The sequence below is a fragment of the Dermacentor andersoni genome, chromosome 9 (assembly GCF_023375885.2).
Source record: "Dermacentor andersoni chromosome 9, qqDerAnde1_hic_scaffold, whole genome shotgun sequence".
Classification (NCBI taxonomy): Eukaryota; Metazoa; Arthropoda; class Arachnida; order Ixodida; family Ixodidae; genus Dermacentor; species Dermacentor andersoni.
The window spans coordinates 138364297-138386268 of NC_092822.1; the positions used below are offsets into that span (position 1 = coordinate 138364297).

General features: G+C 44.5%; 1 protein-coding gene across 3 annotated transcripts in view; it reads right to left on the reverse strand.

The window, feature by feature from the left end:
• Positions 1 to 21972, reverse strand: part of LOC126529762 (G-protein coupled receptor-associated protein LMBRD2B) — a 342033-nt gene that overhangs the window by 142807 nt on the left and 177254 nt on the right. For all 3 annotated transcript variants that reach the window (XM_050177266.2, XM_072284303.1, XM_050177265.3), the window contains exon 8: positions 3889 to 4002. In XM_050177266.2, coding sequence (XP_050033223.1) covers positions 3889 to 4002 — 114 coding nt within the window. The remainder of the gene's footprint in view (positions 1 to 3888; positions 4003 to 21972) is intronic.

Below are 21972 nucleotides of genomic sequence, written 5' to 3' on the forward strand. Positions count from 1 at the left end.
TCATAACTCCAATGGGCCGGTGCACGGCACGAGTCAACGTTCGGGGCTTCATGTACATCGGCGACTTCATCATTCTTCCCGAATGTTCAAAGGACCTTATACTCGGCATGTATTTCCTTCAGGCGAACGGTGCCATCATCGACCTGCAAGAGTCTAAAGTCAGCTTCACTACTACGACGCATTGAATCGACGACGCATTGGATCGTCTACAACATGCCAAGTATTTTTCTTCGTTGGATCTTAAATCAGGATATTGGCAAATCGAAGTTGATGAACAGGATCGTGAAAAAACAGCATTTGTGACACCTGACGGGCTTTATGAGTTCAAAGTTCTCCCCTTCGGTCTGTTTCGCACCTGCCACCTCTCAGCGGACGATGCATACCGTGCTTGCTGAACTCAAATTGCAAACCTGCCTCGTATACTTGGACGATGTCGTTGTGTTCTCGAGCATGTTTGACGAACATCTCACATGACTCGAGAGTGTCCTCACTGCGATCCATACTGCCGGCCTCACCATCAAGCCTGAAAAATGCTAGTTTGGGTTCCAAGAGCTCAAATTTTTTGGCCATGTCGTTGGTCCTCAAGGCGTCCGACCAGACCCCGACAAGTTAGCTGCTGTCGCTGAGTTTTCACCACCCACAGACAAGAAGGCTGTCCAACGCTTCCTTAGTTTGTGCGCATATTATGGGCGCTTCGTCAAGGACTTCTCGAGACTTGCTGAGCCTCTGACAGGGCTTACATGCGATGATGCACCTTTCATTTGGGCGGACGAGCAGCAGCAGTCGTTCAATGAATTGCGCAAGCGTTTGCAAGAGGCCCCAATACTTTCTCATTTCGACGAAGACACTGACACTGAAATCCATACTGATGCCACCAATGTGAGTCTCGGGGCTTGTGCAGTGGCAAGCTGGTGCAGAACGCCTCGTTGCTTATGCAAGCCGCAGTCTCACCAAGGCTGAGAAAAACTACTCAACCACTGAAAAAGAAAAAGAATTGTCGCTGCACATGGGTGGCATTGGAGGAGCAGCGAAGAGAGTAAGGCTCGTGCTGTGCGTGAGAGATGGCGCCAGAAGCTCGCGCAGCTAGAGCAGTGCGCTGGCTGTGCTACAGAGCTGGTTATGGCGGGGCACAATGGCGCCGCGAAACGCAGGAACAGGTGCCAAAGAGCTGCGCTCTAAAAAAAGGTTTGTTATACCCATTGTGAGGAAATTTTAGCTTCGTTAAAATGCGGTTTTCAATACATGGGCATCTATTGGAATTTCAAGGGGAATCAGACTGCTTTGTTATATCCATTAGTTTGTTATATCCTGTTTCGTTATAACGAGGTTTTATTGTATATGCCACGCCTTGCTATGTGATGTGCAGTATATGTGGGTTATATTGCTACACCATTCTATCACTAAAGTTGCTCATACCTTGTCTTACATTCTTGACAAAGTTATTCCTTGGAATTTTGAGAATCGCAGCCCACAAACAAATGTAATGAAGCAAAAGACCGACAGCACTTACCTTTTATGTAAAATCTTCTCATATTGAAATACTAAAAGTGCGAAACAATAACAGAAGCTTGAAAATGATGTAATTTTTTTGCCACAGCTGTGCACAACCTCCGAGATCGGCCCACGCAAGAGGCTGCATCTCTACCAGAAAGCTCACTTTCGTGCATAGCATTCAACGCCAACGTTTCCCAGTAAACATTAATACATAAGCTGCAGTTGCTGGGAAACATAAGAAGCAGTCAGGGATCTTTGAATGCTATCGCGTTCCACTCTTGGAGGCAAAGCTTAAGTGTCCTCCAAATACATCTCTTGCTTCTCTCAACTGCTGACTGGTTGATGCTTCTGTCCACTTTAAATCCAAGCACTTCTGGAATGTGTATGTTACCTACAGGTCTCACTGAATGAATCCCTTCACAGTCCATTAGGATGTGCTGACTGGTCTCCAGATTATTGCTGCAGGATACACATGCTTCATATAATTAAGGGAAAAATGAGACATCCACCCATTCATAGCAATTGCTATAAAGGAAACCCATATGGGTTCCTCGAAAGAAAAGCTTTTCTTTCGAGGAACCCGTATGGGTTTCCTTTGTAGCAATTGCTACGATTGGATGGATGTCTAATTTTCCCCTTAATTAATTACTTCTCTCCACCTTGTGGGTTTCCGCAGAACTATTACGTATAACTCTTGCCTTTGCTTTGAGTTGTTGACAAATTCGACTTTGCCCTGCCATCTGCTAGCTACCTGGTTAGCTCAGATGGTACAGCGGCTGCCCCGGAAAGGCGGTGGTCTCGGATTCGAGTCCCGGACCAGGACAAATTTTTCTTCAACTGCAAGGCTTTTCTTTCGAGGAAGCTGTATGGGTTTCCTTTGTAACAATTGCTACGATTGGGTGGATGTCTCATTTTCCCCTTAATTAATCACTTCTCTCAACCTTATGGGTTTCCGCAGAACTATTACGTCAAACTCATGCTTCATCTAGTTGCAAATATTTGTTCCAGTATGTGTTTGCCCTTAGGCAACCAGCTTGAGCCTCAAATAGCAAGGCACTGCCCTTGGTTGAGGAGGCTTGTGGATACTTTCCAACATGACTATGATTGCTTCAAGGAAGTGGCTAAAGCATGTTGGCGACGTAGCTGGTTGGGATCCATGATAACACAGTGCTGCGTGTCTCCTATCGCACTGCACTGTGTTAACATGCTTCAAGAACCTAGAAAGCACTGAAAATATGAAGAAACCACATGCTTGCTGCAAGGAGCCAGAACAAACAATCCATGTGCAACAGGCGCATGCTCAAATTTGTGAACTCACGGCTTTTCTGTAAAGCATCAGTACCATAATGGCTAATATTTATGACACCAAATCTACAAAATGTTTTCTAGTGTGGTATAACTTGGAGAAGTTGGAAACTAGGAGCATGACCAATATTTTGTATATTTCAGATTTTTTTTACTCACAGTAGTTCTAGTAAAAGTCTAAAATAATTCATTTTATTCATGGTTTTCACATACTCTTTAAAATTTTATGTAAGAGTTCTTTAAAAACTCTCTAAGCAATTCTTTTCTTGTTTATTTCCATACGAACTACCAAAAGTTAGTCTACAATTTCATGCAGCATGGTATATGTTGGGAATAATATCGACATGTGGACTTGTTACTCTTTTTCGAGGACCCTTTTTCCCCATTTAACAAATGCTATCGCTTAACGCCGAACATGTCCGCATGTATTGGAAGTTTCTCGAATGTTATTGATGTTTCTACCCGTTGTGTATTGTCACCGAACCTTGTGTAATCTGATTGCAAGCGCGAAGTGAATTGTGTAGAATTTTCTGGAAGACACGCGGGCACCAACGATTACTCTGGAACCTTCGATGACTCATGTATAAAAGCCGACGCACTTGACTGGCAGAGCACATTTGCGCTGACCGCCGACTGTGTTCGCCACTATTGTAGTTCTTTGAGCGTAGGCTGCTTTTGAGGGCAGAGGTTCGCCCAATAAGACACTACTTTCATAATTTACAGTTTTGCTGCTTTGCTCATCGTCACTACAACGTGACAATATGTCTCGAAATAAAACCTTTTAACATAACAGCACCTAAATTCAGCCCATTCTAGGTGGTAAAGAAAGAGCTAATAGTTTGGGTCACGTAAGCTAGGACACCTTGTACACAAGTGCAGTTCATCACTCGAGGATATGGTTCAAAATCACTTACACATATACATATACAAATTTTCCTAGTGTTCACTGATATGCAAATCCTTCAACTTCTCTACATCAAGTGCGCCACAGATGTGCACAAAATACAGTGGTGCTTTTTTTTTTTTTTTTAGGATTAGCGACCCAGCATGCCACATGCAGTACCCAGCAGCACAGCAGCCAGGACGCACCTGCTGGTGCAGCCGAACGAGGGTGCGCTCAGTGACCACCGAGCCTGACAGGATGTCCACCTCAGCGTTGACTCGCTGCCGGGAATGGCCACTGACCTTGGTACCTTCAGGAAGCTGCAGAGACAACAATAAACTTATGCACATGCTGTTGTGAAGGCCGGCTCAGTTATGATAACACCATCAGTAGGCGAACCAATGATGTTATCTTTGAGGCACTTGTGCATCTGATGTACTTGGTGATATGATATTGGCTTGTAGAGCGAAGTGAACACGGACACAGAAAGGAGCACACAGGACTTCGTGTCTGTGTTCACTTTGCGCTACAAGCCAAGATCATGTTACCGTACCAACTCGCCCAACTGTCTATCCTTTTGTACTTGGTGATATGACTAGTTCTAGCCGTGCTCCTAAACCAAGTCTTTATCTCGCTTTATCTCACAGTGTGATAAGGCCCCTTCTTGCTCCTCTTACTTAGTCACAGGGGGCACAATAAAATCTGGCCAAGAATGGATGTCGATCACTCTTTCTTTAAACCTAGTAAGATCAAATGAAACACAAAGGCTTGACAAATTAACTGCTGTTATCAGTGAAAAAGTGTGAAGCACAGTTTTGTACACACAGGAGATCTGCAAAACACCGCAGAAAAGCAGCACTTGATGAACAGGCCACACTTTTGAGCATTGCTGCCGTATTCATAGCAGTGCTTTTTGTGTCTGCTAGTGCTAAAACTATGGATAATCAACTCGACTGCCAACCTTGCCATTGTGGCACACTCTCTCCGATCCATAGAGCTTTCAGCTTTCATACTGGATACTGTAGAAGGCAGTCGACGCAGTGCAGTCATATCTCAAAGAATGGGCCACTCTCCTCATCCTCCAAAAAATAATGGGCTTCTTAGAGAGCTTGGCATTCTGAGAACTCTATTTCCAGCATGGTAGCCCAGTCCTAAAATGGCAAATGGTACCAGTGCCAACATGTGGTACTACCAGATCTGCCACCATGTTTGGGTTCTCAGCACTATAACTGGCTCCCTTGCATAGTGAGGAATGTTTTGTTACACGATTCTACTTTTCTCTTTAATAACCTCACAGTGATTTTCTTTGTCTACGTGTCGAGCAGGAAGTCGACGTCCATGAATAGAGTCACAGCTGCGTTATTCCATCAATTCGGCAGCACCTGCAGGCCCACAGCAAGGAAACAGTGCATACTATTAGGAAAAAAAAAAAGAAAGAGTAGACTCATGTTCTAGATGATAAGAGAGTAGTTTTGATTTTGCTTGGGGAACTGTTGTGAACAGATGGAGAAGAAGGATAACTACATGCACAGGCCATGGGAAACGGGGTTCCATTAAAGGAGTTGCACAGAGCAACTGTAACCGACAGATGTGCTTCATTCCTGACATTATGGTGCCGTGAAACCTGGGATGGAGATTGCCGTCTACATGACTGATCAATGACCAACTACGCCGTCAGTGTGGCATCATCTGAAGTGCCACTACCCGATTCACTGCCACTGCAACTGAAGCCTTAGAAGAAACCAAACTGACAACTACAACTTGCAAGTGCTCTCAAACGAACTCGATGGCAAAGACCACTGCCTCACTGAAATTAATGCCAAAGTCAAAGATCTTGTGACTGACAATGATGAATACAAAGCTGAACCCACCGAGGTACTTGATTACCATGAGAAGATCCGTCACACCATTTTCCAGGTTTGTTTTCATCTTCATACCTGCAACAAGAATGGATCCATACCGGCTGTCGCCAGCCTTTTGTGAGGATAGCAGGCAGTACATCCAGTCTGCAACCTGCTAAGCAGGCGAATGTCAGTGCGAACGCCAGACCACCGACAGGATGTCTACAACAACCGAAGCTCCAGATAGAGGCAAGGGTACAGCGCCAGTTCATCCTGAACGATAAGGTGATCGCTGACACAAGCCCCCAGATCACAAGAAGAAGAGATGACAAGTTCCAGCTGCCCAAAAACAAAGTGGAATCGAAGAATCTTGCAGAGGTTGAGAAAGAAGCCACATAACAGTTCAATGATTTGCACGAAGCAGCCGACATCAAGGTTACCGACAGAATGCACAAGCGGTAAGACATCCTGTACCTATGGACAAAGTCTACATTATACATGGTCACATGCAAGCCACCGAGCCTAAACCAAGGAGATCAAATACAAAATAGTGAACCAAATCGCTATCGCTCTTGCTCCTCTCATGACTGCCACTACAGTGTGTGGAGGCTGATGATTACTTGCTAAGCAGCTTTGGAACCACAGCCCCAATACAACTTACCAACAGCGTCGAGGCTTTCCAAAGCATTTGTATTCGATGACAAAAGGTACTCCAGCTGCCTCAACAGATGCCACAAGGATGGCTATGTTACCGTTAAAAACGACTACCATTTACGGCCTCACTTGGAATTCACGTTGCCACAGAGCGAGTGCTATTTCTCCGCTGAGAGAAAGACAACCACAATCCAGTCATACGTGGCAGGGTTGATGTCTTCCACCAAAGGGCTCACACTCTTTGACTGACCACACTGTTTCCCGAGTACATCCGGGAGTCTGCCATCCAGAGATGCCCACCGACTCCATGTTTGATGATGTTAGAGAAAGCTGACTGAAAGTGTACAATGGCATTATGAAACATCGTTCCAGCACACAATTGAACACAGACTAGAAGAGAAAGACAACACAAATGCCGGACTTCAACTAAATTTTATTCACGGAAAACAGGGTTTATGTACACAGGGGTAGGGGGGAGAGAGGGGGGGGGGTGCCATTAGTGCACCGGACCACCAAAAAAAATTTTCTTTGGTACAGGCGACAATCATCAGAGGATGCGAAACCAAAAGAAAAAGTGAAAAGAATGAAAATAAAAGTGAAACGGTGAAAAAAGGTGATAAAACCTTTTTTCCCCAACACTCAAGTAGAATCTTGCTCATCTCCTGCCTTACCTAGCTGAATCACACACACGTTCGCCCTGAGATATGCCGACGATTACCTTGTGGTGATGAATGCGACTGATACTCAGGATAGAGGTAATAGTATGATCAACATTCTCGATATTTTTGCTAGCAACGCCTTTGGAATGAAGTTCACGCAAGAACAGCAGCAGGATCGTCGCATCCAGTACCTTGATGTCTGTATTATTTTTCGCGAAGCGCACGTGTGTGCTGGCTGTACAAGCCACAGTCGAAAAAACAAATTCTTAATTATCAATCGGCCCACTCCAAGCTCGTAAAAAGAGCTAAAGCAAAAAACTGCATCCGCTCTGCTCTAGAGAAGCCCTGCGAACATCAAGTTCGTGAGAGCGTCGACACCCAGCTAAGGCGTCTGGAGAAGGCTGGGTTCCATGGAGAAATCGTCGCCTCGGTGGTAGAGAGCCAAATTCAAAAGGTAAAAGCTGGTGGGAGGCGCACCCCAGCCCATTCTCATTTGTCTGATTATTTCAGCCTCATGATCCGGATACGCGGTCACTACCTGCCCTAAGTAGATGTATTCCCTTACCACTTCCAGTGCCTCGCTACCTATTGTAAACTGCTGTTCTCTTCCGAGACTGTTAAACATTACTTTAGTTTTCTGCAGATTAATTTTTAGACCCACCCTTCTGCTTTGCCTCTCCAGGTCAGTGAGCATGCATTGCAATTGGTACCACTTCCAGTGCCTCGCTACCTATTGCAAACTGCTGTTCTCTTCCAAGACTGTTAAACATTAGTTTCCTGCAGAATAATCTTTAGACCCCCCCTTCTACTTTGCCTCTTCAGGTCAGTGAGCATGCTTTGCAATTGGTCCCCTGAGTTACTAAGCAAGGCAATATCATCAGCGAATCGCAAGTTGCTAAGGTATTCTCCATTACCTCTTATCCCTAATTCTTCCCAATCCAGGTCTCTGAATATCTCCTGTAAACATGCTGTGAATAGCATTGGAAAGATCGTATCCTCCTGTCTGACGCCTTTCTTTATTGGGATTTTGTTGCTTTCTTTATGGAGGACTACAGTGGCTGTGGAGCTGTTATATATGTCTTTCACTATTTTTGCATATGGCTCGTCTACACCCCGATTCCATAAGGCCTCCATGACTGCTGAGGTTTCGGCTGAAACAAACGCTTTCTCGTAATCAATGAAAGCTATATATAAGGGTTGGTTATATTCCGCACATTTCTCTATCACCTGATTGATAGTGGGAATATGGTCGATTGTTGAGTATCTTTTATGGAATCCTGCCTGGTCCTCTAGTTGAGAGAAGTCTAAGGTGTTCCTGATTCTATTTGCAATTACCTTAGTAAATACTTTGTAGGCAACGAACAGTAAGCTGATCGGTATATAATTTTTTAAGTCGTTGGCATGCCCTTTTTTATGGATTAGGATTATACTAACATTCTTCCAGGATTCCGGTACGCTCGAAGTCATGAAGCATTGCATATACAGGGTGGCCAGTTTTTCTAGAACAATCTGCCCACCATCCTTCAACAAATCTGCTGCTACCTGATCCTCCCCAGCTGCCTTCCCCCTTTGCATAGCTCCCAAGGCTTTCTTTACTTCTTCCGGCGTTACTTGTGGGATTTCAAATTCCTCTAGACTATTCTCTCTTCCATTATCATCATGGGTGCCACTAGTACTGTATAAATCTCTATAGAACTCCTCAGCCACTTGAACTATCTCATCCATATTAGTAATGATATTGCCGGCTTTGTCTTTTAACGCATACATCTGATTCTTGCCTATTCCTAGTTTCTTCTTCACTGCTTTTAAGCTTCCTCTGTTCCTTACAGCATGTTCAATTCTATCCATATTATACTTCCTTATGTCAGCTGTCTTACGTTTGTTGATTAACTTTGAAAGTTCTGCCAGTTCTATTCTAGCTGTAGGGTTACAGGCTTTCATACATTGGCTTTTCTTGATCAGATCTTTCGTCGCCTGCGATAGCTTACTGGTATCTTGTCTAACGGAGTTACCACCGACTTCTATTGCACATTCTTTAATGATGTCCATAAGATTGTCGTTCATATCTTCAACACTAAGGTCCTCTTCCTGAGTTAACGCCGAGTACCTGTTCTGTAGCTTGATCCACAATTCCTCTAGTTTCCCTCTTACCGCTAACTCATTGATTGGCTTCTTATGTACCAGTCTCTTCCGCTCCCTCCTCAAATCTAGGCTAATTTGAGTTCTTACCATCCTATGGTCACTGCAGCGCACCTTGCCGAGAATGTCCACATCCTGTATGATGCCAGGGTTAGCGCAGAGTATAAAGTCTATTTCATTTCTAGTCTTGCCATTCGGGCTCCTCCACGTCCACTTTTGGCTATCCCGCTTGCGGAAGAAGGTATTCATTAACCGCATATTATTTTGTTCTGCAAATTCTACTACAGTGAAAGCTCGTTAATTCGAACTTCAATAATTCGAATTAATGGATAATTCGAACTGTACGATTTGGCCCGGCCAAGCTCCACAGAAGTCTATGCATAAAAAAGCCCATTAATTCGAACGCAAGAAGGTTCCGCCACGATATGGATAATTGGAACTACGTGCCATAGTGCCAGCAACTTGGTGCCTGGCACACGGCCAGAGAAACACGCATACTGCCTACACACAAGGCTGCGTCGCCTCTGGAACGGAGAGAACGGCGAGAAAAGGCAAAATCGGGAAAAATATAACTGGCTCAGTGTCGGCCAAAACGCAGCGGCGGCTGCCTTCTCTCCGTTCTACGTTGACCTCCAAGACTTCTTGCCCGTCGCAAATATCGGGGGCTTTGCAAATCTTCTTTGCTGAGTATGTCGACGTGGACGAGGGTGCAGTGGTGTGTGGTGCGCTGAAAGATGGGGACACAATTTCTCAGTTCAGAAGCGCTGAACCTGTCGCTGCCAGTGATGATGAGGAAGAGGAAGACGAAGCACCAGTGTGGCCCTCCGTTGTGGAGGTCATGGCTGCATTGAATGCTGCCCGTCTCTTCTTCAGTTTTGAAGAAGGCGAAGAGGAGGCCTTCCGCTACATTCGCTCGTTCGAGCAAGAAGTGCTAGCTGTCGCCTTCAAGGAAAAAAGGCAGACTATGATCACGGACGTTTTCAAGCATTAAATTTCTGACATGCCCTACTGCTTCCAAATCGCAATGTACTGTTGTTCTCTTTCACTTTCGTTAGTTCGAACTTTCGTTAATTCGAACTGAAGCGGCTTCCCCTTGCGGTTCGAATTAATGAGCTTTTACTGAATAACTCTCCCCTGCTATTCCTAGAGCCTATGCCATATTCCCCCACTGACTTGTCTCCAGCCTGCTTCTTGCCTACCCTGGCATTGAAGTCACCCATCAGTATAGTGTATTTTGTTGATGAATTTGTTGTTCTATGGCGCAAGGGCCAATTATGACCAAAGAGCGCCAGGTCAGCATTGATGAGTTTGCAGTCGGTAGATGAGTTTCGCGAGTTCTTGTGACGTAGCTGTAAAGGGGCCTAATAGCGATGTCTGTAAAGTGCATAAAAGCTATATGTCATAAAATTATGGCAATGACTAATGAGTACTACTAAGAACACAAAAGATATATTGTGATAGATTGATCATATCTTAAAATACATGTAGGCAAGCATTTGCAAGACGCACTACTGCCTTAGAGAGCCCTTGAAACAGAAGGGCCTGAAGGCATGTGCTGTACAAAAATAAATTATCGCAGCGGCATCCTCTGGAGAGAGGATGTGCTACAAATTCGTAGGGCTAACAACATGCAAGACAACATCGTTTAAGAAGCTTAGGACTGCTCTGGTGTCAAACAACGGTTCTGTACCAAGAAACATTACAGGATGAAAGGGGATGTGCTGCCGGTATGCTAGCGGAGTGTTTTTTTCTCTCTGTTTCAGCTTCCCGACACTCCAGGAGGGCATGGAGGACGGTGAGCCTTTCACCGCATCTACCGCAGGATGGTGGCTCATTTCCAGTTAGCAGAAACTGCGTGTGGCATATGTGTGTCCTATTCTGAGACGACAGAATAGGACTTCTGTTCGTCGTGTTTTTGTTGTGGGGGGCCAATAACCCAGTTTTGGCTTAATCAAGTGAAGCTTATTATTTGTTTCAGCATCCCATAAGCGCTGCCAGTGGCTTCTGAGTTTCTTTCGGATGAAAGGCTTTAGGTCTAACGCAGGTAGTGTAGTGGTAGAATGTATATCTTGTGAAGCTATTGATGTGGCAATTTGGTCAGCCAGCATATTACCCTCAATGCCCCTGAGTCCAGGTACCCAGCATCTTATGAGTTGCTGCTGAGATATGTACGATGTGCAAATAACGGAATAAAGCTCAGTAAGTACAGGGTTTCGATGATTGTGGAGGAACATTAGGGCTTTTACGACGCTTAGAGAGTCGGTGTATATGATGGCTTTGTGCAACTTTCTTTTCTTGATTTGTTTAACAGCAGATAGAATTACATAAGCTTCCGCGGTGAATATGCTTGTTTCCGGGTTCAGTCCATCGGACTCGGAAAAGGATGGTCCGATTGCAGCATAAAACACTCCGGCATGTGACTTAGAAGCGTCAGTGTAAAACTCTATGCACGAGTACTTCGATTGAAGTTCCAAGAAGTGCATTCGAATATGTGCCTGTGGGGCGTGTTTCGTCACCTCTACGAATGATGTATCACATTCTATGGGTTTCCACTGCCATGACGGCAATTGCTTAGCTGGGACCATCAGGTTTTGCTGAAGAATCGGAACTTGCATTTCCTCAGCAACCTTTCTAATGCGCAGAGAGAATGGTTCTCTTGCTGCAGGTCGATTATTAAAGAGCAGTGCAGATGCCACGTCGTTTATGCTTACATAAGAGGGATGGTTGCGGTTCGCGTTCACTTTTAGAAAGTACATGAAACTGGAGTATGACCTCTGAAGATAAAGCGACCACTCATTAGCTTCAACGTAGAGACTCTCTACAGGACTTTTCCTGAAGGCACCGGTCGCCAAGCGGATACCTAAATGGTGAACAGGGTCAAGCATCTTCAAGGCGCTTGGACTGGCAGATTGATATACTATGGCCCCATAGTCTAAGCGTGTGCGTATAAGACTTTTGTAAACGTTCATCAGGCACTTCCTGTCGCTGCCCCATGTTTTATGTGATAAAAGTTTAAGAAGATTCATTGTTTTTAGACATTTCTCTTTTAGGTGCTTTAACTGTGGAATGAAGGTCAGTTTTTTATTTTTATTTATTTATTTATTTACAAATACTGCAGGCCCTATTCGGGCCCAAGCAGGAGTGGTTACATCAATAGTAACAAAACAAGGCTGGAAATAATAAAAAAAAAAATAGAATACAGAACAATAATAAAGATATATAAAATATATTATACAGGAACATCAGCCTTTGAAATTTAGACTTATCAACATAAATACGATATAGGAACAACAGTTGTAGTTTGCAACTCAACAACAAGTACTGACAAACCATGTACACACAACAGGTCACTCAATTCAGCATTTTCACCTAATTTTATTACAAAACACAGACAATGATTAATTAATTGCTTTCCCTATGTGCACGCTATTAATCAAAAGAAAAACCATTCACAAGATGAACGAACGATTGTGTGGTATTAGCGCTAACTATTTCTTGTGGTAATTTATTCCACAATGAAATAGCATGAGGAAACAGGGAATATTGATGCATGCGAAGGTGACTAAATGGTTGCATAACTGTTTTGTTGTGTTGTGTACGGGCAAAGCGTATTGACGGCTCGGTTATGTGACGTTCACGCTATATGTTAAAGTGACCATGGTAAAGCTGATAGATAAATTTTAATCTGGATACCATTCTGCGATGATCGAGTTTTTTCACCTTCGCTTTATCGCGAAGAACTGATACGCTCGAGAAGCGCGAATAGGTAGAATAGATGAACCTCAAGGCCATGTTCTGCACCCTTTCTATTTTTTTAATTAAGTATTGCTGATACGGACTCCAGATTAGGTCCGCATATTCTAATTTTGGCCTAATGAGAGCTTTGTATGCTGTTAACTTTACAGCAGGTGACGCATGACGTAGTTTTCGTTTTAAAAATGCCAGCTTTTTCAGTGCGTTACTGCAAACATTATCTATATGGGGTTCCCAACTCAAATTACTTGTGAGTGTAACACCTAAATACTTCACCTGGTTAGTTTGTTTAATATAAGCATTTTTAATGATGTAAGCAAATTGTACAGGTTCTTTTTTGTTACTAAATGTTATGCTTGCCGTTTTCGAAGTATTGAGTTTCAAGCCCCATTTATCACACCATGCACTGATTGAATGCAATGCATCATTTAGTCTGACTTGATCAGCGTGTTGATTTATGCTGGAATAAACGACACAATCGTCCGCAAACAGTCGGATCTTTACAGGAGGTTGCACTGAAAAATAGATATCGTTGATATAGACCAGAAACAACAATGGAGCGAGCACCGACCCTTGTGGTACTCCTGAGTGTACATCTAGTGTATCAGAGATGCAGTTGTTAACGGCCACGTATTGTTTCCTTGAAGCTAAGTAACATGCTATCCAGCGAACAATGTTGTCTTCAATACCAATAGCATGCAGTTTAGTTACTAAATCATCATGTGGAACAACGTCGAACGCTTTTGAAAAATCTAAAAACACTGCGTCAATCTGACCCTTCAAATTTAGGGAATTTACGAAATCATCGGTTATCTCGGCTAGCTGAGTTGCAGTGGACAGACCGGACCTAAAGCCATGTTGATTGTCATGAAGCAGTTGGTTATTTTCGAGATGTATCATAATCACCTTAAATATAATATGTTCTAACATCTTACAAATTGTGGATGTTAGGGAAACTGGTCTGTAGTTGTTTAATTCTAATGGTGATCCAGTCTTGTAAATTGGGACTATTCTTGCGGAGCGCCAGTCATCGGGTATCACACAAGATTCTAACGAGACTGTATATATTTTATACAAATATTCTGCTACCCAAGTCGCATATCTGTTAAGAAAAACGTTTGATATTTCGTCAGGACCGGGTGATTTTTTTATATCAAGTGTACACAAAAGGTGAAGAATGCCCTCTTTGCTTAAGTTTACTTCAGGCATTGGTTCAAGAAGTGCATAAGATGGCAAATGTGCGTGTGACGCCGTCAGCGTGAAAACGGACTGGAAGAATGCGTTGAATTTTTCAGAAATTATGGAGGGGTCATCGATGATTACGCCCGATTCTTTTATTTCTGTGATACCGCTTTTATCTTTAGACAAATAACGCCAAAATTTTTTGGGTTGTTCTAACATGAAAGAGGACAGAGTGCAGGAAAAAAATTGGTTTCTTGCTGCGTGCACTTTTTCCTGAAATGTTTGTACAAGACTTGGAAGCTGTTGTTTGTTACCACGTTTACGACAGCGTTTAATCTTGCGTTTTAGATGAATCAAATCACGATTCATCCATGGGTAGTCCCTGTTGACACGTTTCTTTTTTAACGGCACATAACTGCGCTCACAATGAAATATCATTTCTTTAAGACATGACCATAACTCCTTAACATCTCTTATTTCATTAAAATATGGGAACATGGATTCCATATAGCTGACTACTGCATTGTCATCCGCATGCGTGTAGTCCCTGATAAAAATGTTAGAAGGCTTGACGTGTGATCATGAGCCAGAAATAGGACATGTTAACACGAGTAACTTATGATCAGATATCCCATCTCTGATACTAACAGAGCAGTTTGGGAGCGAACTGCTTGCAAACGCAAGGTCAAGAATAGAAGAAGAATTGGAAATCCTGGTAGTTTCGGAAACAAGTTGGTTTAAGGAAAAGGTAAACGCAGTTAGTAGTAGAGGCTCAGCATTTTTAGAATCCTTGCCGTCATGGGAAAGACTGGACCAATTAATGCCGGGTAAGTTGAAATCGCCAGTGATAAGGATGTTTGAACGTGAATTGGTATTTCGCAGCAAGTAATCATATAGTGCTTCTATATACTCAGGGGGAGCATTCGGAGGACGATAGACACCACCCAAAGTTATATTCTTATCGAAAAATTTCAATTTGCACCATATGCTCTCGTGATTGTTGATACCATCTAAGCGAGTAAATTTAATGTTGTTTTTTATCGCGATTGCAACTCCGCCACCACGTGATCCTCTGTCTCTACGGATTAGCGTGTAGGAAGATGGAACTATTTCAGTATTTTGCACATCTGAATGTAGCCAGGTTTCTGTAATCACTAAAACATGTGGCTGATAAGTCAAAATTACATCTTCAAGTAACTGTACCTTATTAAGAACACTGCGTGCATTGAGTGAAACAAGCCGGAGCGTCTTGCTAGACACTTGTCATTTCTTAGCGCTCTGACGGGTGGTCGCACGAGTGGACTGAGAAGGCAACTGTTGGGATTTCGCAGGCGCAGTGGATTGGGATAACTCTACTCTGCAATTTCTAAGTGTGTCCCATACATACAGCTTGCCATCGACTTTCAGCTTATCAAAAACGAGGGAAACTTTAGAACCACTGTCCTTTGCTTCAGCGGCAGACCGCCATAATTTCGCACGTATATCGCGAATCTTTTTAGAAAAGTCCTCCGAAATGGCTATTTCCGTACCTTTTAATTTGAAGCAGGAAGACAGAACCTTAGTTTTGTCGATGTAGTTATAAAACCTCAGAATGATAGGACGCGGGCGCTGTGCGTTTTTGGCGCCAATTCTGTGGATGCGCTCTATGGAATTGATTTCAACACCAAGGATGTTCTTGAAAATTTCTTCGTTTACTTTCCGTTCCAGTTCTTTTGAGTCTTCTCGCTCTTTTTCTTTTACGCCATAAACCAAAATGTTGTTACGCCGACTTCTATTTTCGAGGTCTTCGACCTTTGCAGTTAACTCAAGAACTAGTTTGGTAGTGTTTCTGCAAGCTTCATCACACTTCTCCAACCTTTGCTCGCTTTTCTCGATTCGGCAAAGTTCTTGCTCAATAGTTGTAATCTTAGCTTGAATACCTTCGACCGTTGATTCAACCTGTTTCAAGTTTGTAGTCAGTGCGACTAGAGTCTTATTTGTCTTGGTTTGCTCTTTCAAAATTTTTTTGAGTAATTCACTGTTTAAGTGCGTCTCGGACTCAGAATCAGAAGGACCAGGGTTTAGTTCTATATCGCCGGAGGTAACTAGCAACAATCTGATCACATGCACGCAATCAAACAATAAACAGAGCACACACTGGGGGCTTGGCAACACCGTCAATGTGACTGAATCGTCTCTAATAGAAGAAATTAAATATTTGTCACCAACCTGGACAAAAAGAATTGGGATAAGCGTCCGTCTGCCAGCGGTGTCACCAAGCCCACTGAAAGAATCTTCCAACAGGCTCCGGTATTTATACTTGAATTCGCCAGTATCCGATGATGTCACCGAGTTGATAAGATGACACGCCTGGTGCACATAGGGCGTCGGATCTTGAAGGTTGCTTGACGATGCCACGATGATCAATCTAATATGCCTCAATCTAATATGATTCCTAAAAATTTGTGTTGTGTGACAACTGGTATGTGCTGTCCATGTAGTTCTAGGCTGGGCTCTGCAAATAAGCCTCTTTTTCACGTGAAAAGAACACATGAGCTTTTAACAGGATTCAGTTTAAAGCCATTTTCCTCTGCCCATTTACACACTTTGTTCAAGCAAAGCTGGACATGTCGCTCACATATAGAAAGGTTACATGACTTGAAACCCAATTGTACGTCATCTACGTACACCGAATAAAACATGCTCTGCGGTATATATAAGCGCAAGGAATTCATTTTCATTATAAAAAGGGTACAGCTTAATACCCCTCCTTGCGGCACCCCAGTTTCTTGTGCAAGTGGCCTGGATAAAGCATTGCCCACTCTAAACTCAATATGTACAGTTTCATAGGTAACTTTCAATTACAGTAAGCATATTCCCTCGAATAACCATTTCTGAGAGGTCTTACAATATCCCATATCTCCAAGTCGTATCATATGCCTTTTCCATTTCTAGGAAAACAGAAAGAAAGAACTGCTTATGGATAAAGGCGTCGCGAATGCCTGCCTCAATGCGCACGAGCTGGTCAGTAGTCGACCTACCCTCTCTGAAGCCGCACTGATAAGGGTCGAGCATTTTATTCGATTCAAGGAAATGTAAAGGACGACGACTTATCATTTTCTCGAACAGTTTGCATAAGCAACTTGTCAGTGCTATTGGACGATAACTTGAAACGTCGGATGGGTCCTTGCCTTTTTTCAAGACCGGCACTACTAAAGCTTCTTTCCATGAGGATGGGAGGTATCCAGCAGCCCAAACAGAGTTAAAAAGTGCCAGAAGTGTCATCTGTGTATCAGTGTGTAGGTTTTTAATCATGTCATACATTATTTTGTCAACTCCAGGTGGAGAGCTCATGCACGAGCTCAACGCAGCTCTAAGCTCGGCAATATTAAAAGGACAGTTGCACGGTAGATTTGGTCTGCATTTACGGTTTATTGACTGAAGTTCTGCTATTTGCTTATATTGAACGAATCTTTGTGAATACCTTATGGAACTTGATACACGTGCAAAATGTAATCCAAGGGCATCGGCCTGCTTTTCCAAGGCATTCCCTCGCTCATCAATCAAGGGTAATGGGTTGATCTGCTGCCCTTTTAGCCTTCTCAGCCCATCCCATACTTTAGCTTCCTGGGTATAGGAATTGATGCCTGAGAGAAACCTCTCCCAGCTTGCTCTTCTAGCCTGCCGTCTTGTGCGCCGTCCTTGTGACTTGATGTGTTTAAATGCGATGTAATTTTCCGCCGTAGGATATTGGCGCAATCTGCCCCACGCCTTATTTTGTCTTTTTCGTGCGTCCCTGCAGTCTTCATTCCACCAAGGAACACGTTTCTTAGGTGAGTGACCATTTGTTTGTGGAATGAACTTTTCAGCTGCATCAATAATAAAAGCGGTAAAATATGCAACAGCGTTATCCATGCTAAAATCGCGTATAAAATCTTGTGTAGGTAAGTAGATTCCTTAAAATGCTTCCAATCAGCAGAGTCAAGTTTCCAGCGACGTACCTGTGGACGAGTGTCGTGTCGTGTTAGTAAGTTTAAAGTTATGGGAAAGTGGTCACTCCCAAATTAATTTTCTATAACATTCCATTCTAAGTAAGAAAGAAGTATGGAAGACCCAAGTGCTAAATCTATGGAGGAGTATGAATTATGCGCAACATTATAGTAGGTGGGCTTTTTCTTATTAAAAAGGCACACACCGGACGTAACAAGAAAGGATTCGATCAGTCGACCCCTCGAATCAGTCCTGGAATCTCCTCAGAGACTTTTGTGAGCATTAAAGTCCCCGACAATAAGAAACGGCTCTGGAAGTTGATTAATAAGTTCGTGGAATTCAATTTTACTCATGTGATAGTTTGGAGGTATGTAGATAGAGCAGACGGCTACAAACTTATTAAAAAGAATTGCGCCAACCGCAACTGCCTCGAGGGACGTCCGAAGCGGCAAGTGTTGGCAAGCAACAGTTTTATGGGCAATTATCGCTACACCGCCGGATGAGGTGTTGACCTCGTCACGATCTTTACGAAAAATAATGTGTGACCGGAGAAAATTTGCCTGCGTAGCTTTTAAGTGCGTTTCCTGAACACACAGTACCTTTGGATTAAGTTTGTGTGGGAGTTCGGTTACGTCGTCAAGATTGTGGATGAGACCTCTCACATTCCATTGCATAATTTGTGTATCCATTTTGATAGAGTTGGATACTGTGTGTTCTGGAAAGGAAAGGAAAGGTTAGTTCACTGGCGCTTTGCAGGCACCGTGACGGGAGTCTTATCTCTTTTGGAGCGATCGAGAGATCCTCGCCACTCCTTAGGTGCTGGTGGCGTCGTCTTGGTGGTGGTTGTGTCCATCGCCTCTTGCGAGGCGCTGGACACGTGCTCTTCCGAGCGCTTTGTTTGACGTGAAGGCCTCGGCACGTTGGACGAGACCTTCGAGGTCACCTGCCCGGAGGTAGATGGCCCCTTCTGCTGGGTTCGCGTAGCAGCGCTAGCTGCATCCGCCAGGGGGGCGGATGGCGTTACTGCCACCTCACTGGGTGTGAGTCGGACAGCCGCCGGAGACCACTGTGGCGCTGCCCCCTGACGCGCCACTTCGGCAAATGTGTTCTTAGGCAGGTATGTCACCCGCCTACGTGCCTCCTTGAACGATATATTTTCTTTCACTTTGATCCTGACAATTCCTTTTTCTTTTTTCCAAGACGGGCACGACCGCGAGTACGTGGCGTGCTCTCCATCACAGTTGACACAATGTAAAGTGTTCTGGCATGTTTTGGAGGAATGTTCATTGTCACTGCACTTGGCACATGTCAGCCGGCCTCGACAGTTCTGTGAACTGTGGCCAAACCTTTGGCACTTAAAGCATCTAAGAGGATTGGGCACGTACGGCCTGACACGGAGCTTGATGTAGCCGGCCTCGATTGATTCGGGCAGGACACTCGAACCGAAGGTGATTATCAAGTGTTTGGTTTGGATTTCTTTGCCATCTCGCCTCATCTTAATTCTTTTGACATTTATAACATTCTGTTCACTGAAGCCCTCCAAGAGTTCAGCCCCAGTGAGCTCCAGCAAATCATCGTCCGAGACAACGCCGCGGGAGGTATTCATCGTGCGGTGCGGGGTTACTACTACTTGGGTCTCCCCAAATGATACTAGTTGAGGCAGTTTCTCAAATTGCTTCTGATCGCGGAGCTCCAAGAGGAGATCACCGCTAGCCATCCTCGACGCCTTATATCCTGGACCAAAAACTTCGGTAAGAGACTTCGACACAAGGAACGGTGATACTGTTCGCACTGGTTTAGCTGGTTTTTCTGAATGGATCACATGGAAACGAGGAAAATTGTGGACTTGGCGTCCGAAAAACGGAAAGACCTCTTCGGTGCGCCCTCGTTTCTGAGGGCGATCAGGGAGTTTAGGAAAAGCATTTTCCATAAGTACAGTTGGGTTTTCAGCCGCAATGCCAACCACCCACCATGGAGCCAAACAGGGGGACGTGACAGAAGCTCCTCCTAGAGAAACCCTGCCAACGCCAGCCGTACATCACTGCTATAACCAAATACAGCATAACCAAGGCTGGTTAGCCACACAAGGTTAACCCTTGCCGCTGGGAAACTCGGAAGTGAGGAGAAGTGATGAGAAGACAGGAAAGATGAAAAAGGCGAGAGAGAAAGACGAAGATTGGAGAGGAGGACAGGAAAAGGCGACTCCCGATTTCCCCCGGGTGGGTCAGTACGGGGTGCCGTCTACGTGAAGCCGAGGCCAAAGGGGTGTGTTGCCGCCGCCGAGGGGCCGTAAAGGTCCAAACACCCGGCATTGGCTCAACCCCCAGGATCCCCTTTTCCCCGGACACGGGTAAGCCGCGCACGGCTACACGCGGGAGGGCCCAACCCTCGTGTGCTCGGGTACGTGGTGTCGCAACGCGCCAAACGCCTGCTAACGCAGATGCCCCTGCGGGGGTGTATTTTGTTTTGACTTTACCTGTTGCCGATTCCACGTCTTCATAGAAGCTTTCGACTTCCTGGTCATCATGACTGGATTTAGGGGCGTAGACCTGTACGACCTTCAATTTGTACCTCCTATTAGGTTTGACAACAAGACTTGCCACCCGCTCGTTAATGCTATAGAATTCCTGTATGTTACCAGCTATATCCTCATTAATCAGGAATCCGACTCCTAGTTCTCGTCTCTAGCACAGGACGTGCCCGCGTTTTAGCACTGTATATGCTTCTTTTGTCCTCCTAACTTCACTGAGCCCTTCATATCCCATTTACTGCCCTCTAATTCCTCCACTAGCACTGCTAGATTCGCCTCAATAGATAACGTTCTAGTGTTAAACGTTGCCAGGTTCAGATTCTAATGGTGGCCTGTCTGGAACCAGGGATTCTTAGCGCCCTCTGCTGCGTTGCAGGTCTGACCGCCACCATGGTCAGTTGCTTCGCAGTTGCTGGGGGCTGAGGGCCAGGATTTGATTGTTGTATTCATATAGGAGGTTGTGGCCAAATACTTCACTAGGGTGGCCAATCCTGCTCTGGTGAGGGAGTGTGTTACCGGTTCTGGTCACTGGGATCAGGTCGCACTCCAGGCCTGTTTATGCAATTTTATCAACATACGGATTTTTTTTTAATCCGGTGGAAAATTGCATGGCACTGGGATTCAAACCACGGTCTTCTTGCACGCGAGGCGGATGCTCTACCTCTACACCACCGCTGCACCCTGCACCACTGCACACGATGAATGTGTTGCCTAGTAGACGAATCCAAGAAGAAGCCAGCCTGTAATATAAAACACACCAAAGACCTTGTGGAATGTGACGTTGATGTTGTGTATATTATTCCCCTCGCCTGTGGGAAATGCTATGTATTGGCCAAACTGGGTGCTGTCTGAATGAGCGCCTGCTAGAGCATCGCAGGAATGCTACTTCACTAAGTGGCACTGGTCATTTAGCCGACCACATTCGCCGTTGCTCGCACAAGCCAGCATGCAAGGCGTTTTTCGAACGAACACGTGTGTTGCGCAAATTCAGCAATCAGAAAAACCGGGAAATTGTTGAAGCCTTTTGTAGCTCTCGTGAAAACGATTACTGCGTCAGTGCTCCTTCTGTTGTGCTCGGGAAAAAAGAACTTGATTATCCTAGGGCAAATGTGTGTGTTGATTCAGCTAGGTAAGGCGGGTGATGAGCAAGATTGTACTTGAGTGATGGGAAAAAAAGTTCTATCACCTTTTTTCCCGGTTTCACTTTTATTTTCATTTTTTTCACTTTTTTTTGACGGCTCTAAAATTGTTGCTCGTTCCAAAGAAAATTTTTTTGGGTGGTCTGGTGCACTAACAGCGCCCCCCTTCTCTCCCTGCTCCCCCCTCCCCCTGTGTACATAAATTCCTGTTTTCCGTTAATAAAATTTAGTTGAAGTCTGGCGTTTGTGTTGTCCTTCTCTCCTAGTCCGTGTTCAATAGTGCGCTGGAACGATGTTTCATAATGCCAATCAAAACTAACTAGCCCAGCTGTCCATACTTAGTGTACAACGGCTCCGGTACTGTCATGATGTACCGCATACTACCGCATTGATCTACCAGCAGATGCCTTCGTGGTGCCTACAT